Source organism: Equus caballus, chromosome 24, assembly GCF_041296265.1.
Source record: "Equus caballus isolate H_3958 breed thoroughbred chromosome 24, TB-T2T, whole genome shotgun sequence".
NCBI lineage: Eukaryota > Metazoa > Chordata > Mammalia > Perissodactyla > Equidae > Equus > Equus caballus.
In genome coordinates this window covers 55,012,608-55,033,791 of record NC_091707.1, presented here as the reverse complement: position 1 = coordinate 55,033,791, position 21,184 = coordinate 55,012,608, and the positions used below count along the sequence as shown (strand labels likewise).

General features: G+C 49.2%; 1 protein-coding gene and 1 long non-coding RNA gene across 6 annotated transcripts in view; one reads left to right on the top strand and one right to left on the bottom strand.

Moving 5' to 3' along the window:
• The window catches only part of YY1 (YY1 transcription factor), a 48,435-nt gene extending 37,095 nt beyond the window's left edge, over positions 1–11,340 (bottom strand). Inside the window, exon 1 of one of the 5 annotated variants that reach the window (XM_070249273.1) lies at positions 9,908–11,340. In XM_070249273.1, coding sequence (XP_070105374.1) covers positions 9,908–11,081 — 1,174 coding nt within the window. In that variant the 5' untranslated portion in view covers positions 11,082–11,340. Of the gene's footprint in view, positions 1–8,954; positions 9,806–9,907 lie in introns of those variants that run through there. The other 4 variants (XM_070249274.1, XM_070249272.1, XM_023628391.2 and 1 more) reach the window with 4 other exon arrangements.
• Positions 11,341–15,120: 3,780 nt separating this feature from the next.
• Positions 15,121–18,359, top strand: LOC138920529 (uncharacterized). The gene is made up of 3 exons (XR_011431878.1): positions 15,121–15,144; positions 16,269–16,308; positions 18,237–18,359. It is a non-coding gene; the product is annotated as an uncharacterized lncRNA (long non-coding RNA).
• Positions 18,360–21,184: the final 2,825 nt, after the last annotated feature.

Below are 21,184 nucleotides of genomic sequence, written 5' to 3'. Positions count from 1 at the left end.
ACCTGGGTAATTCCAATACTGCGAGAATGAAGAAGACTTTGCAAAGGAGCCCGAAGAGACAGGTCCAGATGGAGGGAGAAAACTAGCTTTGTCTAATGAGAATTTTATTCAGTGACACACCAAGTGAAAGCGGAACACAGTGAAGGCAGTCTATTCCGAGTACAGACACTAGGCACATGGTCTGGAAGTAATCTTAAAACCATAATAAAACCTATTAAAAATCAGCCTGGCTGAGATTATCACCACACCCCTGCACTTCTAAACAACGTCAGTGATACAATATTCTTGCCTAAAAAACTCTCGTTGGTCTAAGTACTAAATAATTTTTGTGGTTATTGCATGCTTTCATAATAAATGTTTAAACTTCATATTATCATCACTTGTTTCTTCTTTATTCCGTAATAAACAATATATTACATGGAAGCTAATTTGGAGAACTCCTTGAAGACCAGTGCACAGAAATTTGAACAGACGGTCATTAACTATTCAACAAGAAGATGTGAGGAAATAAACTATACAGAAAAAAATCACATTGCAAAGACTGCTAGAGAAATGACAAAAGATGCTAGGTTCTATTGCCAGAAGAAATCAAAGACAATGTCTGCCTCATTTTCACCAAGAGCTGGACACATATTAAAGCAATAGATCAAATAATGTCAATGTCTGCTGTTATCTGGCCATTTTATCTGATTCTTGCAAAAGAAAATCTTCAAAAGTTTTTGCCAAACGTAACAGAAATTTATGATGCTGTCAAAGAGAAACTAAACAACAAACACAAAGAGACAGAGATTGGATTAGTGGTTACTAGAGGGGAAGGAGGGAGGACAAAAGGGATGATTAGGCACCTGTTGTGGTGATGGATGGTAATTAGTCTTTGGGTGGGGAACATGATGCAATCTACACAGAAACTGAAATATAATGATGTATACCTGAAATTTACATAACATTATAAACCAATGTTACCTCAATTTAAAAAAAAGAAACTTTGTATTACATTTACAGACCATATGTATATATAAGTTTCCCTCTTCAAAATATATTAGTGAAAAGTATTAATTTATCTTTTTGTATAATTTTATTAAAAAATGTTTTACTCCTAATTGTATTCAAATAAAGAAGATTTCACCATCTGCACTGGCCATTTATTATATTCCTTTCATTTCATAATTACTACTGAAATAGATATGCTGTATAGAGGGGAAAGAAGATGCTAACTGATATGCTCTGGACATCAAATATGTTACACATGCTACTCATTTCTACTGACTGGCAACAGGGAATATCAAAGACACGTCTAGGTAAAGCATGTTCATGAAGCTAAGCAGCTAAATCTGCTTTGAAAATTGCTGGTGTGTGTGTGAGTGTGTGTGAGTGTATACATATATATAGTTTTCCTTGGGGGGGACAGGACTTAGTTAATTACCCCGCCAAGGGACGGGGTACATCCACGTTAGAAGTTTCATTGCAATGGGTTTCTAGAACCAGTGTTACTTAAATTTATGATTGTGATTATCAGAACACAACTGGGCAAGTAGATTAAAACCATATCTCAGAATTCCTATTTGGAAAAAGCTGAGAATACAAATCACTGATTCAGAGGGGTAGAGAGGTGGGAGAAACTGCCATCAAAGACCTCTAGTCCAAACTGTGGAGGTGAGTGCAGCTCCCCACACCAGCCAGACCAAAGTCCAGAGGCCTAAGCTGGAGGTGTGGGAAAACAAAATCTGGCCAATACCATCCATAACTGGGTACACATCCTGAATTATTTCACAGGACAATCAATTCATTCACATTTTTAAAACATTCTCTATTTTTTGCATATGGAACTATTCAAAAGGTAAAAACAGTATATAAATAAGTCCCTATTTCTCAGCTATCACTTTCCTTCTATGTTACCAAAGCTATAATTGCTCCCAGTCTAGTTTGAGAGGCAAAGCGAAAAGACTCAAAACAGTTTACAGTCAAAAAGATATGGTTAAGGACGTGGAAGCAACCTAAGTGCCTGTCAACTGATGATTGGATAAAGAAGACATGGCATACACACTCACACACACACACTGGAATACTACTCAGCCACAAAAAAGGATAAAATTGTCCCATTCACAACAACATGGATGGACCTTGAGGGTATTACGTTAAGTGAAATAAGCCAGATAGAGAAAGAAGAACTCTGTATGACTCCACTCATAGGTGGAAGTTAACATAGAGACAAAGAGAACTGATTGGTGGTTACCAGAGGAAAGGGGGGGTGGTGGGAGGGCACAAAGGGTGAAGTGGTGCACCCACAACATGACGAACAATAATGTACAACTGAAATTTCACAAGGTTGTAAACTATCATAATCTTAACAGAAAGCTAAAAAAAAAAAAAAAAAGATATGGTTAAGGAACTAAATGGAGGGCTGGGACCCTCCACAGGTGCAGAGAAGAGGAAAAAGGGGAGTCTCACCTGCCCTCCACGCCCCAACCAAACTGGTTTTCTCACGTGCTGGTCAATGTACAGTCAAAGGTGCATGATAAGCACAACTTTCCCTCTTGCCTGCCTCTCATCCGCCATCTGAGTCTGGTGTGCTCTCCAAAACCCAGATCAAGATTTCTTTCCTTCAAGAGGCCTTTCATTCACTGAACCTTGCTTGGTGTCCTCATTTGTTAAATAAAGAGAAGAGCACCTACCCTATAAGGCTGAAACAAGGCAACATGTTAAATGTTAAATCGCACTGTGTGGAAAACAGAGTGGAGTGTGCAAAAAACACCTTTGTTCCACTTTCCCCTCCCCTCCTGGGTTTAAGGGGAACAGGAGAGCCTACACTTAACGGTTTTTAAACAACGCTGAACTTTTTAAAAACTATAGTAAGCATGGAAAGAACACAAAAAACTATGAATCATCTTCAGTTAGGTTCCATGTTAAGCCTCTGGCTGCTCTAAGACACTATATTGGTTGGAATCTGTGCATTACTAACATCAGTGGTTCCCTTCACATAAGTTTATTTTAGAATTCACTCCTAACAAAGGCTTGATTTCCTCAGAAGGTTTTCCCATCTTGGAATCAGTTAAGGGTAGGATGGTTTCCTTTTTATCTTGATTGCCAGGAAGCTCATTAGGTTGACCCTAATGCTTCCTTTTTCCTGTGATCCTGATTTTCTATTTTCACCAATTTTACTTATTTATGGGGTGGCTCGATTTTGTTTCTCTACACCTTCCATCTTAGGCTATTAACTTTGGTCTCATCATTCTAGGTGACTTTTGGTAAAAATGACATTATCAACTCACCAGTGCCATCAGCGAAACCTTCACCAAAATGGGGGAGGGCTAAACATTTGAGATTCATTACTAAGAAACAGGCAAAAGCCAGACATAGGCTGTTTCCACTCTTCCCCACCGAGAGACCTTAAGAAGGGGGTACTATCACTTACTGAGTATCTGTTTCATGCCAGCAATTGTCACTTTCTTTAACTTACTCAATTTAAACAACACCTTTAAGATATTAACCTCATGTTTTTGGTTGAAGAAATCAAGCCTCAGAAATGCCAAGTCAAAAAAAAAAAGAAATGCCAATCATGTATGTCAACAAGCGCAGTAAGTGGCAGATCTAGGATTTCAACCTAGGATTGCCTCAAGTCCACGCCTTTTCTAAAAGGGGACGCTTCCCCCCTCTCCCCACCCTCACTCCTGCTTTTCCACCTCGGCACTCAGAGATGAGAACTGTCTTCTGGTCTACAGGCCCAACCCTGCCTTACAGCACAACCTCCAAGCACTCACTCACTCAGTGATTTACTGACAATCTACGTGCCTAGTGCCATCCTAAGGCTGCAGGGTGACAGCCCAGGACTTACAATCTAGAGAAAGTAGACGGACAAGCAGCAAGTTACAAGGAAAAAAAGAAGACAATTTCAGACACTGCTACAAAGAAAATAAAATAGGGTTATGAGAGAGTAATTGGGAGGGCCTGCTAACTTGAATGAACGAACAGGGAAGGCCTCTTAGAGCTGAGACTAGAAAAACAAGGTGGCACTAAGAAGGCAAACATCTGGGGCCAGAGCTCTGGCAGCAGAGGTAAGAGCACTGCAAAGAAATAAGTTCAAGGATCTGAAATGAGGCCAGCAAGGTTGGAGCACAAAGGGAGCAGAGGGAGGACGTTGGAAGGAAAAGCAGGGGCCAAACCAGGGACGGCCCTGCGAATGACAAGGAGTTTAGATTTTACTAAATGTCACGGGATGTCTGCAGAACATGTCTGTGTGTATTAACACACACAAAATATAAGATATACCACTGTTAAGTCTACAGCTCAGTGGCATTCAGTATATTCACACTGTTGTATTTGAGAGGTTTTTAAGCAGGAAAGTGAAGGCATTTGATTTAAATCGTAGAAAATAAAGAAAGGAACAGATTGCGTGTGACCAGATCCCCAGAGGTGAAATCCAGAGGTGTGTATTTAGTCCTTGCTAAGAATCTATAAAAATTTACTTAATATAGGAGCCATATGTATTACTACAAATAATCAGTGAGTTATCAACAAAGTAAATTAAAAACCAATCGTCAACTTGGAGTAATGGCAGCAGCTTTTCTCCCAAGTTTTCTGAGTACTTAGAAGCTAGAAGACACAAAAGGAAAAGAAGTAAAGGTCGAGTGGAGAAAAGCACAAAGAGAAAGACCCTTCAGGGCGTTTTCGGGTGTGATCTCTGAAACATTTTGAAGTTCTGCCTCTCCCACAAGAGACAGCGCCTAGACTCCAAGAGTGAACAGCTTCTAGCACTGCAATGGCAGCCTCTTCCCTACTCGCAGGTCTCACATTTGAAGGGAAGAATTTACGCAAGAAAAAAGAGTCCATCACAACCATTCACATTGTTTTGCGTTTAGTTTTGTTTTTTTGGAAGATTAACCCTGAGCTAACTACTGCCAATCCTCCTCTTCTTGCTGAGGAAGACTGGCCCTGAGCTAACATCCGTGCTCATCTTCCTCTACATTATATGTGGGACGCCTACCACAGCATGGCGTGCCAAGCAGTGCCATGTCCGCACCCAGGATCCAAACCGGTGAACCCTGGGCTGCCAAGAAGTGGAACGTGCGAACTTAACCATTGTGCCACCTACGTTGTTTTAATGTTTAATCGTATCTGAAACCACTGTGTAAGACTAAAGTTACTGAATGGTATTAAGAATCTTACTCGAGAATTCCTAGTATCTCATTCGTGTGGTCACATTAAAATTGGATAGTTCTGCTTAAAGAAATTGAAGATATGGCTTCCTACTGTCACGTAGAAATTCAGAAAGGAGCAGAAATTCTTTGCTATAAAGGAACTGAAAATGCTTTCAGGGATTCCCCCTATTCCACCAAGTCATTTTACAAAGATCCCAAGGTCAGGAGTTAGGTTATGCCAAGGTCGAAGAAGTGCCCTCAAAAGAAGAAATGTGATGCGTTACTAATGATTCCCAGAAACCACTGGGCTTGCTGTTATTGATAATTAATCATAAAGTTAAGCAGAATGGGACCTAACACAAGAAACTTAGGTTGCTCTTGGGTTCCGTAACTAAAGTCCACTATACGGAGGAAGGCACAGACATACAATAGAGTCCACTAACTTTCAAGACTTCCCCACGTATTCCTAATATCCTGCTAACAGTAATGCAATTAATATTATTTTCAACATCCAGGTAGTGTTTCAGATGCCAAATTTTAAAAATACGAAGTTTGATCGTTCATCCAATAATACTATAGACTACAACTCACTGGTAAACATACAGATTTTAAAAGTATACAAAGTTTTCACTTTTGCATACTCTTCCTATGGGAAGTAGTAAGAGCAGAGTTTATAAAATGGTCACCTAGTAAGAGCAGATCAGGAGTTAACAAAAGACTGCAGATCTTAAACGTTCATTCTAATAACTGTTTTTGCTAATAACCTGTTATAAGCCTTAAATTCCCCAGCCTTAAAACAAACCAACCTTACTAAGCAGACTTCAAAAACAAAACAAATAGAAAGGCGTTTTGTAAATATCCACCCCAAGAGTCTGGGATACTTTTTAAAAATTATTATTCTCTTCCAAAAGCCTAAAATGCTAGTTATAGGTGGGTCAGGAGCCCTGACCTTTTCCTGACGGGTTTTTCTCTTCCCACTAGGGAGAGGCAGCTGCCGCTGCGGGAGGGAGAAGGAAGGGCACAGAGGCTTTCTCAGTAAGCCAGGCTTCCCGAGCTACCAGGGCAGGAGCGGGGAGCCAGGACTCAGGCTGCCCTGCGTGGGTCACGGGGTTGACGTGATGACTTGGGATGGCTTCTTGACTCTACGGGAATTCACATTTATGGCATTTCTACTTAAGTGATAAAAAGCATGGTAAAAATGGAGCATGTGGAAAACCCAGAGGAATGGCAAATGGTCAGGACTAGTAATTCTTGGTAAATCTGAACTTTCTGAATATACAAAACTGAGAAAAAACGTAATACTTTTCGATTTTCTTTCAATTTACTGGTTCTAATCTCAATGGTTTTCTGGTCTCAGAGGCTTTACTCTAGGCACTTCCATATCACGTCTAACAGAAGATAATTAAAGTATCAACAGCCTTTAGTGAAGGTCACAATTTCTAACTACCTGAAACCTCAAGATTTTTAAAGCCTTCTAGGTTTCTCTCAAAACTAAATGTTTTACATGCAGCTTTTATTATTAGCTTCCTTACTCGATCCAGTGATTTAGTTTACAATAAGCTCTATGAAGTAGGACGCTGCTGCTACACAACAGTAAGGAATACCTAGGGAAAAAATACGGAATACCATGCCCTACATCTGGCAGCATTTACATGCTCATTAGTTATATGCCAGGGAAAAAAACAAAAACAAGCACGGGCCTTAAAACAACAGATTAAGAATATTCAAGACAAAGGTGAACTGTGATTAAAGACTGAAACGTGTTCAGCCTTAAACTAAGTCTCATTTCCACATGTGCAAAAATACGTAGGCCCTGCTGTGTTATCTACACAGGGAATATTACTCAGCCATATAAAGGAATGAGAAATATTCTACAGCATGCATGAACCCCGAAAAAAGGCAAAGCTAGACACAAAAGGCCACGTATTGTATAACTCTATTTAAATGAAACATCCAGATTAGGCAAATCCAGAGACACAAAAAATAGATTAGTGGTTGCCAGGGGTTGTGGAGTGAGGGACACGGGGAGTGACTGCTATCAGGTATGGGGTTTCCTTTTGGGGTGATGAAAATGTTCTGGAAGTAGATAGTACTGATGACTGCACAACCTGGTGAATATCGTACAAACCACAGAACTTTGTGTGGTGTGAATTATATCAATTTTTTAAAAAGCAGATGTTTAAGGACCTTTTCAAGTCTAAAACTACTGTTATACAACTACTAGATTCCCTCGCTGCTGTTCCACTTAAAAGACGGCACCATCACAGATCACTGTTATTCCCTGGGAAATTAAAGGAAGATGGCATACGAGATAAACCCATAACCCCCAAATATTTGGTTTCCAGAAACATGCTGGCTGCCACTAAATGTTTTCTTTTCAAACCAAGAGGCACTAACAAGTAATCAATCCCACGAATGCCCTAGCTATACAATTATTTTGATAAGGACTTCAGGCAACTAGGTTTGGGCTTAGGCAAAACTGACACCTCACAGCTCATTCCGATCTAAGGAAGGGACTGTTTCAATGGCACTAGTGTGGTTAGAGCTCTCCCGTCTGGGATCGAATGAGATCAGGTACATGAAAGCAGTGAGCACACTGCCACCACAGTCCACACACACACACACACACACACACACACACACACACACACACGGAAATTTAGCTCCACAAGGAACCTGCTTTGATTTCTTCCCGTTATCCAAGATCTCCTTATTTCAGTTCTCAAAATCAAACTATACTCAGAATTCGAACTTGGGACACGCATAGTTAATTACAAAGTATTTAGCTTCTTTTTGGTAATAATTCCAAACCCCAAGGACAAGGAGGCGGCACAGTTTACCACATCGCATGTCTGAAGAAAGAGGCCATCCTATGTTACTGCCATGCAATCTTCAGAAGCCTCTCTATGCAGAGTACTCTGTAACATGCCAGACGACTCACTCTTCCAAGAAATGGACATTGAAACAACCCCAAACCATGCAACCCTGTAAGCAGTCACTGGCACGGAAGTAATGACTTTTGAATGTTGACTTAACTGTAAATTAACTCCCATTAGTCAGGCCCCTCAGACTTTCAGCCCCGCCTGGCTGGCCAGACACCTATCATTTCATCAAGTAAAGGCATACATTACCAGTTTTCTGGGTATGGAAAAGTTGGTTAGCAATTTGATTTAGCACGTCAAATGCAGAGTATGTAAAATGTTTTTCCTAAAGTGCTATAAGACCAACATGACCATACCACGAGAAAAAGCAAAATTACTTTCAGATGCTTCATGTATCTTTACCTAAACACCTAATTTCAAAGGGTACCCTGAATTCAGCCAACTCATGGTTAACCAACGCTCCCCTCCCTTCTTCCATTCCTAGTAAGGGGAAAACACGGCCTTTAGTCCCAACGTGATTAGTGTGCAATCATTCCGAGCTACCAAAACACACAGGAGGCATCCTGTGACAACCCCGAAGTCCACGGCGGGCGGGCCCACGGAGACGCGGCCCCGCTCCGCCCCGCGTCAGCCACCCCGCCTCGGGGCCGTCAGGACGCGGCCAGACCAGCTACTCAGCCCAGGCCGCCCGTCTGCGACTACTATTCGTTCTACTATTCGTTCCTCTCAATCTCAACCATCTCTAACGCTCAAAAGCCACCTTCTGAGGCCCTCTCCACTTCTGAGAGCTCAGGAAATTGCGCTAATGGAATCACAGGGGAGGGTCCGCCGACTCACTCAGCACTCGTCAGTCCGCACAGGCCCCAGGTTAACCGGCTGGCACAACTCCTCTCGGTCTACTTACTACCGCAGCAACTTAACCAGAGAGCACGCGCACCAACAGGACAGACAGAACACCAGCCTTCGACAGCCACACGGCAACAGCCGAGAGGAGCGCAGGGACAGACAGGCTCCCTGCGCCCTAGCCGTTTCTCCTGGCCTTCGTTCAAGCCGCACTAGAGTGGGGAAAAAGCGCTTTCTGGCGCCCTCCTTTGCAGGGGCACAGTAGGGAGACGGCTTTCCGTCACGCGGAAGGCTGCAGGCGGAAAGACCCGGCTCCTCGGCCCCGCGGCAAACGCCCGCAGAGAGCCGAACGCTCACGGAGACACGACTTCGCCGACCCGAACGGCCGAGCAGCGCCCGGGCCGCGACGGCGGGGACAGGCCCGGGGGTGGGGGGAGCCGCCGCGCCTCGCCCCGCCTCGCCGGCAGCGCACAGCGGGGAGGGGGCAGCGGGCAGGCTCGGGCCGCGCGGCGCGTGGAGCCCGGCCCCCGCCCCGCCCCGCCCGCGGAGGCGCCTCCGGGGAGCAGTTGCGGGTCCGGGGGAGGAGCGGGGGCGGAGCGGGGCCGCGGGCGCCCCCCAGAGGCCGGCGGCGGCCGGGCCGGGCGCGAGGGCTGCGCTCCCCGCCAACGCCCGCCCCGCGGCCGCGGCCCCGTGGGGAGCCGGCCTGGGGCGAGGTTGGGGGGGGAGCCGCCCGGAGGGGGGGGGCTGGCCTTGGGGGCGGGGGCCGGACAACGGGCCTGCTGGCGGCCGTTGGCCGAGCGCGCCCCGCCCCGCCCGCCGCGCAGCCGCCCCGCCCGGGGAAACTACGCCATTGCGGCCTAGCGGGCGGCGCCGCGCCTCCGCCGCCATCTTCGGCCGCCGCCGCCCGCCGCCCCCGCCGCGGCCCGCCATCTTTTGGGGCCGCCATACTTGCCCCGCGAAGAAGATGGCGGCGCCCATCACACACATAAAACATGGCTTCCCTTCAAAACAAAAACATCCCGGGGGCCGGCGCGCGCCGGCGCTCACCTGAGGACCACATGGTGACCGAGAACTCGCCCTCCAGGGTCTTGATCTGCACCTGCTTCTGCTCCCACTTCTTGTTGCCCGCGTCCGCGCCGCCCGCCGCCCCGGCCCCGCCGCCGAGGTAGCCCTTCTTGCCGCTCTTCTTGCCGCCGCCCTTCTTGACGCGGCCGCCGCCCGACGACGACGAGCCGCCGCCGCCGCTCTTGCCGGCCGCCGCCACGGTGACCAGCGTCTGCTCGATGTAGTCGTCGTCGCCGCCGGCCGGCGCGGGCACTGGGATCAGGATCTGGTCCTCGAAGCCGTCCTCGGCGCGCAGCCCGTCCGAGTCGTCGCCGCCCACCACCTCCTCGCGCGTCTGCACAAGGATCACCTCCTGGTGGTGGTGCACCTGGGTCGGGTCGTCGGTGACGAGCGGCTGCAGCGCGATCATGGGCGGGTGGTGGTGGTGGTGGTGGTGGTGGTGGCCCGCGTGCCCGTGGCCGCCCCCGCCGCCGTGGTCGCCGCCGCCGCCGTCCTCGTCGTCGTCGTCGTCCTCCTCCTCCTCGCCCACCACCGTGGTCTCGATGGTCTCCACCGGGATGGTCTCCACCTCGATCTCGTGCAGCTCCACGATCTCGGCCGGCATCTCCGAGCCGTCCGTGGCGATGTAGAGGGTGTCGCCCGAGGCCATGGCTGGGGGCTCCGCCGCCACGGCCGCGGCGGCCTCGGCTCCGGGGCTGCGGGCGGGCGGGCGAGGAGGCGGCCAGCCGTGGGGAAGGAAGGCAGAAGGAGGAAGGCGGCGGGCGGGGGGAGAGGGGGCGGGCGGCGGGGGGAAGGGGCGGGCGCGGCGGCGGCGGCGGCGGGCTTCCCCGCCTCCTCGCCTCGGTGCGCCCCGCGCTCGCTCGGCCGCTGCTCGCCCCGGCGCCCCGCCTCGCCGCGCCTCGGCCGCCCGCTCGGGCCGCGCCTCCTCCCGCCCTCCGGGCCGGCGCTCCGCTTCCCCCTTCCTCCTGCGCCTCCGCCTCTTTCCACACAAATACCAACTCCTCACCCCAAGCCCAGATCTCGCCGCCGCCGCCGCCGCCACACTCCGCTCGGGCTCGGCCTCGCGAGACTTCCGCTCGCCTCGGCCCGCCCAGCCTCGCTCCCACTCGCCCGCTCGCCCTCTCGCTCCTCCTCCTCCGCCAATCGATCGGCCCATTCGCCGCCGCGGCCCCGCCCACTCGCCCGGGCTCCTCCCGGATTGGGGCCGACGGGACGGCCCCCGCGCGCGCTGGCTGGCCGCGGCGCGTGACGTCAGCGCGCCGCCGCCGCCGCGAGTCGCACGGCTCCCGCCCTCCGCGGTGCAACAGCGGCAGACCCTGCCGCCCCGGGCCGCCCTCGGGAGCGGGGCGTCACCGCTGCAGCCGCCGCCTCGGGAGCCGGTGAGCGGTCCGAGCGGGCCCCGGCGCCGCAGGGGAGGGCGCCTGCGGGCGAGGACGGGGCTGGCCGCGCGCGGGGTCGGGGCTCGGGGGCCGCGCGGGGGAGCGGGCGGCATGCTCGGGGCGGCCCGGGCGCCCAATAAAGTCTGCTTTGACGAGAAACGCCTGTGCCTCCTTCTTCGCGTCGGGCGGCGTTTGCTCTGGGCGCCTGGTGGCGGGCGGGCGCTGGCAGCGGGGCGAGTGAGGAGGGCCGGGCGAACAAAGGCGGGCTGGCAGCGGAGGAACATGGCGGCCGCGGCCCCGCACCTCGCTGCGAGCACCCGGTCCCCGCGCCAGGCCCGGGGCCGAGCGCAGGTGGGCCGCGCGGGGGGCGGGGCCGGCGGAAGCGGCGCGCGGAGCCCCCGGTCCACCGTTGGGAGGATGTCCGTTATCTTTTTGTGACCCGCGGAAACCTGCGACGGAGCCGTTGGGTGCCGCTTCCCTGCAGGTCTCAGACGTGCAGTGCCGGCCGTTCGTCGTGTAGCTCGGCCCTTTCATCCCACATTGCCTTCTGAGCTTTCTTTTCTTCCTTCTCCCGCCAATCATTGTCTCCCTTGACCACCGTCTCCACCCGTGTCTCCCTTTCGTGGATGCTGCTCCTTGTGTCCACCAGGTTTCGCGTTTGTCTCCTACTTGAAAATTCCGCGGCTTTCCCGCCGTCTTCTCCATTATACCTGCAAGAGAGCCTAGATTTTTCTTGGTACGAATTAGCGTCAAGTTAAACCTTCCTGAGTAGCCAGCTATAGTGCAGCCAAGTGGTTTTGCCGTTGTTCACCCTTTGGTCGACCTGGCAGTTGGTTTAAAGCAATAGAAATAAAGATTTCCTGATTTTCAAGAAAAACCGAAAACCTGGGAAGGTGTGTCCGTTGTACTTGTTTAGCCAATTTAATGCCCTTGTAAGTTTCTGGAACGTATGTGTTCTCAGCGTTTACTCCTGTCCGGGGTTAGTATTCTTGCAGTTGAAGCCTGATTATTCTGAACTGTGATACTTTAATCTTAGATCCAACTGGTGTTTTTGAGAACATAGTAAAGTTTATGCATTCTGACTAAAAAGTGACGTAAGTCTGATTTAGTCCCTCCTTATTTCTAAATGGCATTGGACTTGGTTTTTGAGAATATTAGTGTAAGGAGTGAAAAATTAGATCATTTTTGCTTTGACTCTGAGTTTTAAAAACTTGAGTAATTCCCCCTTGGAGTGCTGCACCCACACAGTTTGGCAACGTCAAAGCTGTTGAAATAAGTCATTTCTGGCTTTATAGCTTATAAATTCTGCATAAATATTTCACAAATGAAAACCAGTTGTGGGAGAATTTTTATGTGGCTTGATTAATTTCACTTTCCCCACTCTCTAGTAATTGATGGGAAAATGTCTTTGCAAAGTAGTTGATACTTCCCCATAGATGCAAGACAAGTGGGGGAAGTACTCAGTTAGGCAGCCTAGCTTCTGAGTCATGGATCCGCAGGGGTTCACCGTCAAGTGCAGAAAGCTGGAGAGGGTTTAAAGCCAGGGTAAGGGTGACGGGTGTGGGAAAGCACTGACATGCTCCTCAGTGCTGTCCTAGCACCTGCTCCACGAATAGCTTTTAAAACTTGCCCCCGAGCATGTGACCTGTTAGATAGTCCTGGAGTTTTCTGCGGTGGGAGATATTCTTGTCTTCCACTCTTCAGCCCTGGAGCATCTTATGACTAGACACGCGAAGACACCGTGCTGTATTGGCTCCAGCCTGCTCGCACTTGCTGCTAAAGGTGAAAACCAATTTAGAAGGACAGGTTAAGTTGTAGTTTCAGAGCCACGGAACACTAAAAGTGGGGATAATTTCACTGCTTTTATTCTGTTCTGTTTTGGCAGAACGAATTGGGCCAATGAGCCATCCCTCTGAACTTTCTAGAGGCCTTTTGTCTTGGCAACAAGACAAATGGTTAATGTCCATTAAACTGGTATTTCTCTTACACCGGTGCTTGGGTGCTTTTGCTCTTCCAGCTTCGAGGGCAAAGGCCGTGGTTGTGTCCATCTACAGCTCAATGCTTTGTGTGTACGTGGAATGGCTGCTTTTTGGTTCATCAACAAAATGAAGTTGAAATGACAGAATTCTGTCATAGTCCTTGATCGTGTCAAGTGTCTCAAAAGCTCCGACTTTGTACAAAGCTTCCAGTCTACTGCAGAAATGAATGTCAACAACTATAGGAAAAAGTAGAATATTGGAAGAATTATAAGAGTTGTGCAGAGCTTTCTAGAATCTGAGAAGTCAGAACTCACTAATGGCTGAGGAGATGTGCTGACAACTTTCCTGCAAGGACTGTGTCCTGGGGCTGGCCCGGTGGCGTAATGGTTAAGTTTCCATGCTCTGCTTCGGTGGCCTGGGGTTCACAGGTTCGATTCTGGGTGTGGACCTACACACTGCTCATTTAGCCACGCTGGGCGGTGTCCCACATACAAAATAGAGGAAGATTGGCACAAATGTTGGCTCAGGGCTACTCTTCCTCCCCCCCCAAAAAAAAGGAGTGTGTCCTTCGGCCACCTGATCAGGACAAAGATATGGACTGTTAGTCACAGCTCTTTTTAGGTCTTCTCACTCCCCTCATTTCCAAATGGTTTCTTTCCTGTAACCTCTGTTAAATGCGTGAACTTGGTTTTAAGAGCATGTGGTTTAGGAAGCGACACGGTTGGAGGGTGGGAGTGGATGGAACAATAAAGGGTGAGTTAAAAGGTGCCTGGTACCTCTCTGTCTGCCTTTTTCAAGCAGCACCTTGTATGTTGAATACAAGCAGGCTAACCTTTAAATGTAGTTCTACTGTATTTCTATTTCTAACAGATTGGGAATGATTCAAGTAATGGACTCACGCTAAGTAATTTCCCTTGCTACAAACTAATTTGGCTGCCTCCCGAAATTGCTTTTTGGTTGGTTTAATGTGGAGTTCTTGTGAAGTTACTTCAAGTAGGCCGTTGGTGCTCTGCGTCGGCTACAGTATGGGGAACGTTAGAGCTGGCAGGACAGTGCAGTCCCTTTGCTTTGCAGTCAAGGGAACCAGCTGAGAGAGGAGCCGCTCAAGGTCACACTGTAAGGTAGTGCTGGGGCTGTTGCTAGAGCCGGCATCTCCTGCCTCTGTGAGGCTGCAAAGCCTCTGCAAACTCAGGGGGTAAGGTCCCTGTTCCAACTTGGAGCCATGCTGAGTTTCCAATGAAATATTTAGAAAAGTCAGCATGAAAATTCATGTTTATGCATCTAAATTATTTACCTTTAGTCTGGACCAATACAAGTTAAATGACAAACGATAGGTGTGTACATGTTTTCTTAACCTTCTAAACCATAGTTCTTCTAAAGGGGTACTTCCCCTCCCCCCACTGATGCATCTGTTACATTTGGAGCTTAAATGGTGAAATCCCCTAACTGTGCGTGTTTCTTAAGCTTACATCATTTGTGCCACATTTTATGTCCTTTACTTTTATAAGGTCTTAGTCAAATTCTTCTTCTGAGGCTGAGTGGTTTATTACAGTAAATGAATCTGGTTGTTGCCCAGAAATCTAAGGAAAGTTGAAGTCTTTAGTAGTAAATTGGCCTCGTTTTTCTCTGCCTTGCTAGTGGAATGCCCCTCCACAGGGGAACCTGAACCAGCTTCTTTGTACTACAGTTCCTCCTGGCACCTGCGCGTCCGAAAGAACGCAGCCCGCGCACTTGCACAGAATAAGTAGGAAATTCTCTCCACCCCAGTAACTTTCGTGACCACACTTGTTTCACAGCATACTTACTGCAGCGCAGAGGTACAGGAAGTTGACTTACTCACCTACTTCTGTGTGCGCGGCGGGTGAGTGCGGTAGAATGGGAAGCGCTTACGTGGACTGGGGAGCTCCTGGTCCCCTGCGAGTGGGTGGGACCACAGGCTGTCTAATGGGGATATTCTGCTTGTGGGAGAGGAATGACCTAGGGGATTAGGTGAGCCCAGCTGTTCCCTCCCGATCTGGAAGGCCTGCTCTGCAGAGCCTGGAGCATACAGCCACGGACACCATGACGTGCCTGTGTTCACGGGGCCTGCAATCCAGAGGGGAGATAGGCCGTGAACACATAGATAGCTCACAGATACTGGTCTCAGTTCCAGTCGTGGCAAGTCTGAGGAAGAAGTGGAACATTCGGGGACAAGGGGACCTAGCCCTGCCTAGTCCAGTAGAGGCCTTCCTGAGGAAGGGACATTTCAGCGGTGGCTTGAGAGGCGACCAGACCACAGAGTACGCAATCCAGCACTTGGCTACAGACCAGCCTTTTTTTGTTTTTTTCCTTAATGTTAACCTCTGTGTGAAAAGGGAGTAGGTGAAATAAATCAGGTGATAAACTTGTAAATATTTGGGACAAGCCCATAGCACTCAGTACAAAAAGGCTATTTTTAGCCTTAGAAATTCATTAAATTAACAAATTAATCCACAAACTACTACTGAGGATAGCTGGGGTTTTTTCAGTACTTGGTTACTAGCATCATGTCGTACCTTTTTTTTCTTTTTTGTTTTTTGCTGAGGAAGATTTGCCCTGAGCTAACAGCTGCTACCAATCTTCCTCTCTTTGTGTGTGAGCCACTGCCACCACAGCATGGCCACTGACAGGTGAGCAGTGTAGGTACATGCCCGGGAACTGAACCTGGGCCACTGAAGCGGAGTACAGCGAACTTAACTACTGGGCCACCAGCGCTGGCTCTTTTTTCATGTTTTATGAGCCATTCCTTGTTCAGAGTTCCTGCTTGAACTTGGGGATTAACAGTGAAGATGGTTTTGGAGCCCAGGCCTTGGAAGGCACGTCTGCTGCAGAGGTACTTAGGCAAAACTGGACAGCAGGAAGAGCAGGCTGGAGTCATCAAAACTTGGGTTCGGGTCCTGGTTGTGCCATTTGTATCCGTGTGACATCAGCAAAGGCTTGTAACCTCTAAATTCTTTACTTCCTCAGCCATGAAACAGGCCTAAGAGTGCCAGTCGTCAGCGTGATGGTAAGTGAAGGGCCCAACGAGGGCGAGAGGGCTCTGCCCTCCAGGCTGGGTCGCTTTCCCTCTTACCCTTCTTTCTGGGTCAGCTAGCCTGTGCCACTCTGGCTCAGCTTCTCTGCGTGTGCTTTGCGTGCAGGCACTGCTAGCTTTGGGGCTCCTGCTTGTAGGCAGGACCTAGCGCTCACTTCGTTTCTTAGAGTGGATGGGAATTCTTTTGCTAACCAGACTTTTTTTTTTTTTTTTTAAGAGATTTGCCGTACTACTGATAAGGTTTTGATCTCTCTGAGCTGAGTGGATCACTATCTATTAAAAGTAGAATAAACAACTTGCTTTCATGTTTTCTGTGTCGGCCGGAACTCAGTTTCTCACCATTGGAGTTCTTTTGGAAGAGTGTCCGTATCTGTGGTCCCACTGCTGGTGTCTGACGGTCACTTTTCCCTGGTGACGCAGAGGTGCTTTGGCTGGGGAGGGTGAGCCCAAGAAGACTTGGCGAGGGCGTTAGCACAGGGTCAGCAGCTGCCACTGAGAAACAGCGCACAGGTGGAGGCACGAAAGAGGAAGACCGCCATTCTCTCCTCTCCTCCATGCTCCGGTGAAGCACGTCCCGTTCAGAGTTGCCACCAGACTCCTTGGCACTCAAGAGGGAGCAGCTCTTTCCTCCCTTAGGTCATGTACAATTTTAAGCTTGGGATTTAAAGGATGGGGGTGGGGAGGAAGGACTTTATTGTATTCTAAGCTGTCCCTTACTACCTGAGGAATGGACTGGTACTGTCCTTGCACTGTTTTCTTAAATGGCACGGTCACTGCGGTGAGCATGCAATCATGGATCGCCTGAACCACTTCCTAGTGACTTTCTGACCAGATCATGCCAAAGGCAGTGCTGACCCTGACATGGTGCCACTCTCTGCCATCTCCTTGCCCTCTCCTGTGTTCACTGGAGGCCTGGCGCCTAATCTACAATCTTCCTCTTGGACCTAAGCCGTACGGACCCTTAGTCGACTTGTCACTGCAGCCTCCTTAGATTGTGGCCTTCAAAACTCCAGTTCCACCTCTTTCTAGCTGCCGTATTCTGGTCCTTATCATTCCTAAGAGCAGCACTACATCTGAAGTCTTAAATCCCCAATGTCCTATCCTCTCTGACTGTCATGCCTTCTCTCCCGTTGTCCCTTTATTTCAGCCTCAGACCTTCAGTTTTTTACTCCGCCTTTCTTTCCCAGACTAGAAATCCATGGTTGATCACCAGCATCCTCAGCTTCCCCTACTGCTTACGTCTGATAAAACTTCACCCTTGGATCACCCCCCTTTTTTCTCTGTGCTTCTGAAATCCTGGGCTCTCCTGGAGGAAGCACCAGTCATGTATGTCGATTTTTGCCATGGCTTATTCATGGTCTCCAGCATCAGCTGAGTGTTTAAAGTCACCGGACAATTCTTTTTGCTCATCCTAACTCAACCCCGCGCTGCCCGTTTGCTCACAAATTCTCTAAATTGCTTTCCTCAAAGTCCTTAAGAAAACTGCTTGTGTCCATCTCCCCATCCCCCTCCAGTAGCCCAACTCCAGTGCCTCCTACTTCAAGAATTGGAGGGGTCAGAACTCATTTCCTCAAACGCCAGCTGTCCCTCTGTACCCATCTCCTCTACAAATTAACCAACAAGCGCCTGCCGTTCTCGGGCCATGCAGCCCTGCTCCTGGCTAGCCTGTGTCTTCCACCTGTGCTCACACTCCCTCATGCCTCTGGGTCCCTGCACCATCGTTTGTCTTCTCTTGTGGACGTGGCTCTTTTCCTTTGATTAGTCTCTGCTGGGCTTTAAAAAAACAGGGCTCTCTTGACCCTGTCTCCCTCTAGCCGTTGCTCTCTCTCTTTCCATTCTTAGGCAAGCCTCCTGAGATCATGTCTGTCTTTGTGGTCTTTCCTTCATCTCTTCCACCCCAGGAACCATGTTTCCCAGCAGTCTGGCAGACATGCCGACATCGACCTGCTGTTGTGCCCAAACAGGTAAAGACTTTTCTGAACTTGTGTACTCATCCTCTCTTGCACTTGACGTCCTCTACTTCCCTGTCCCTGGGATTCCCACCTCAGCTGTCTGAACCACGCTCCTTTTTCGTCGTCATCTCACTTCTGACTTTTCCTCCTCTTGTCTCTCTCCTTGTTCTCTGTGCTCTCCTGGGTCATCTGATTGCTCTTGTAGCGTTAATAGCCCCTTGCATGCTGACCAGTCTTAACTTCTGTGTCTAGTCTGGATTCTCCCCAGAGCTCTAAGTCCACATCCTCTGTTCCAGATAGCCCAACTCAGTGTCCATGGGCCCCTCGGCCTCACTGCTCCTCCCTGGCGCCTTCCCTCCTCTGTCCCAGCCCTCTTCCACTCCAGCAGTCGCTCCCTCACCCGTCTCAGCCACTTGCTCGGGTTGGAATCTGGAAGTGGTCTTTGAGTCCTCTCGCTCCGTAATCCTCCGTGGGCAGCCACCAAGCCCTGACGAGTTTACCTCAGGAGTGTTTCTCAACCAGCTTTTCTCTGTTCCTGCTTCTGCCGTCCTCGGGCAGGCCCTGCTCTCTCTCACCTAAACCCCTGCCAACCAGCTGCTCTACCTGCCTCCTGTCTCCCTTCCACAGGGCGCTCCTGAACTTTCCCAGCATCTCTCCCCTGTTCAAACTTGAGGGCCTCTGGGGCCTCGGGATGGACCAGCTCCTCGGCAAGGCGTTCCTCAACCTTCTGGCCTCACTTTCTGTCCTCCCGCCTCCCCCCAGACCTACACACCCTGCCAGTTCATACCTTGGTTCTTCGCTGTTCATTTTCCTCCTCCTGACATGGCCTTTCCCACCTCCTCCGACTTTAAAACAGCCCAGGTGATAGTCAGGGAGGCTTTCTTTGGAAGGGTGTTTCCATACGTGCCTCTGAACTGCCGGCATTGTTCTTACATTATGATGAAAGTGGCTGTTAATGGCTCTGCTTTCCCACATTCGTTCATTCTTTGAGGGCAGGGACAGTGTCTCGGTTTGCCTCCTGTTCCCAGAGGGAACCTGGGCCAACCCGGTGCACAGCGGGCCCTCCCCGAGCACACACGTTTGGCGATGCTGTCAGCCGGGTGTCCTCCTCCACTCCTCTGCATGTAAAGTCCAGAATCCTTAGCTGGGCTTTAAGGAGACAAGGCAAAGCAGAAAAAATGAGAGCTTTGAAATCAGACACACCTGGATTTGCATATTTGTTGCACCATTTTTAGCTAAGTGATCATAGGTGAGTCTCTTAACCTCTCTAGGCCAGTTTCTTTATCTGTAAAATAGGAATATTACTGTTCAATGTCATAAAGTTTGATTGGAATAACATGTCCGATGCCCTAGCATGTAGCAGGTGCTCAGCGAACGGCCTCATCGATCACTGTTCTCTCTGTCCATCCGTCCTGCTGCATGCCGACCCTCCACCCGGTGCAGCCTCATAGACGTTTCCTGGTTGGTGAGTCCACCCCTTCCTTTTCCAAGCCTTCCTCCCGCTCTTCAGATCCTGCCTCCGGGCGCACCTGAGAGCCTCCAGGTAGAAATGATCCGCTCCCTGGGCTCCACAGCAGGTAACAGTCCTTGCTACACAGTTAGCTGGTTTTGTTGTAATTGCTGATAGATAGTTCCTGGATTGGAAGCTTCTGGAAGGCAAGGATGTCTCTTCTACTTTTCTGTAGCTCTCCCTGCTTCTGAGAGCTTGGGGCCTGGAAGATACGGAGTGTTTTGATAAACACTTAGGTCACGTTGACTGTGGCGGGGGTTGGGGAGGACAGGAAGTGCTCCTTCCCTGGGCCGGACAGTGTCGTCCGAGCCCTGAGTGATCCCTCCGTGGGAACTCTGGGTTGTAGCTCTCTCGTCCTCAAGATTTTTCTGAGTGATACGAATTTCTGCTTTTGCAAGCAAATAAACAAATGTCTGGAAATTAGACATAATTGTAGAAAATTCATTTCAAGCACAGCAAAAAATCATCAGTCTTGAAATTAGTTTATAATATGAAGAAAATAAAGAACATTGCTTGCTCCAAACTACATGAAAGTGATATATGTTTCTAATTATTCCTCAAAAGCATATTTAAAAAGGAAATCCTGTAAGTAGACCGTGCCCTGTAAAGATAATCTTATTTTGACCTCAGATGAAGCCGGCAGTCTTTCATCCAGCCTTCTCAAAGCCAATGGTCTTACAAGTAAAATCCTGTTAGAACAACTACCACAACAAAGAGGGAGTCCATATAAAAAGACCATTTCCTGTCCACATGAGTGCCTTATTGATGGGTGTGTTAATCCAGAGGTTAGCAGGTGACAGTGCTGTTTGTGCTACAGCAGATAGAGCTGTTTATAGATCTGCTCACACGGAGCTCTTCCCGCCATTCAGTAGTAATTTCCCTTGGACTCCGCTCGTCCCCCCTCCCTTTTTTCCCCCCAGACTGTTGAATTCTAGACGCAAAGCTTAGTCGATCAGAGACTAGAACCAGTCCACTTCGGCTTCGCCCTGAAGCAGCAGCGCGTCCAGCAGTGAGTGCATGATGTCAAGACTCATTAGGACCCATCTCTTTCCGTGTGTGGAGTTGCACACCAGCCACAGCTTGCTTTCACGTATGTGTAGCTTTTCAATCGCCTTTTCTCATCCTGTTGTTTTCGTAGGATCCGGGTGTAGTAACTCACATAGTGCACATGAAGTGTAATATGTAAACCTGATTAGACAGAGCTGTCACACAGACCTCTCCAGGCCGGGCAGTGTCTTGGCTGTCATCCAGCACGTTATCCTGCCAGCTCGATAACAGCAGCTCACTCTCACACAGCTCTTACATATGCTGAGCTTATACATCATAAATACCTTCCAGAAACAGCCCGGAGGAGTGGTTGAGTACATTCCTGTGTGTCACACCGATG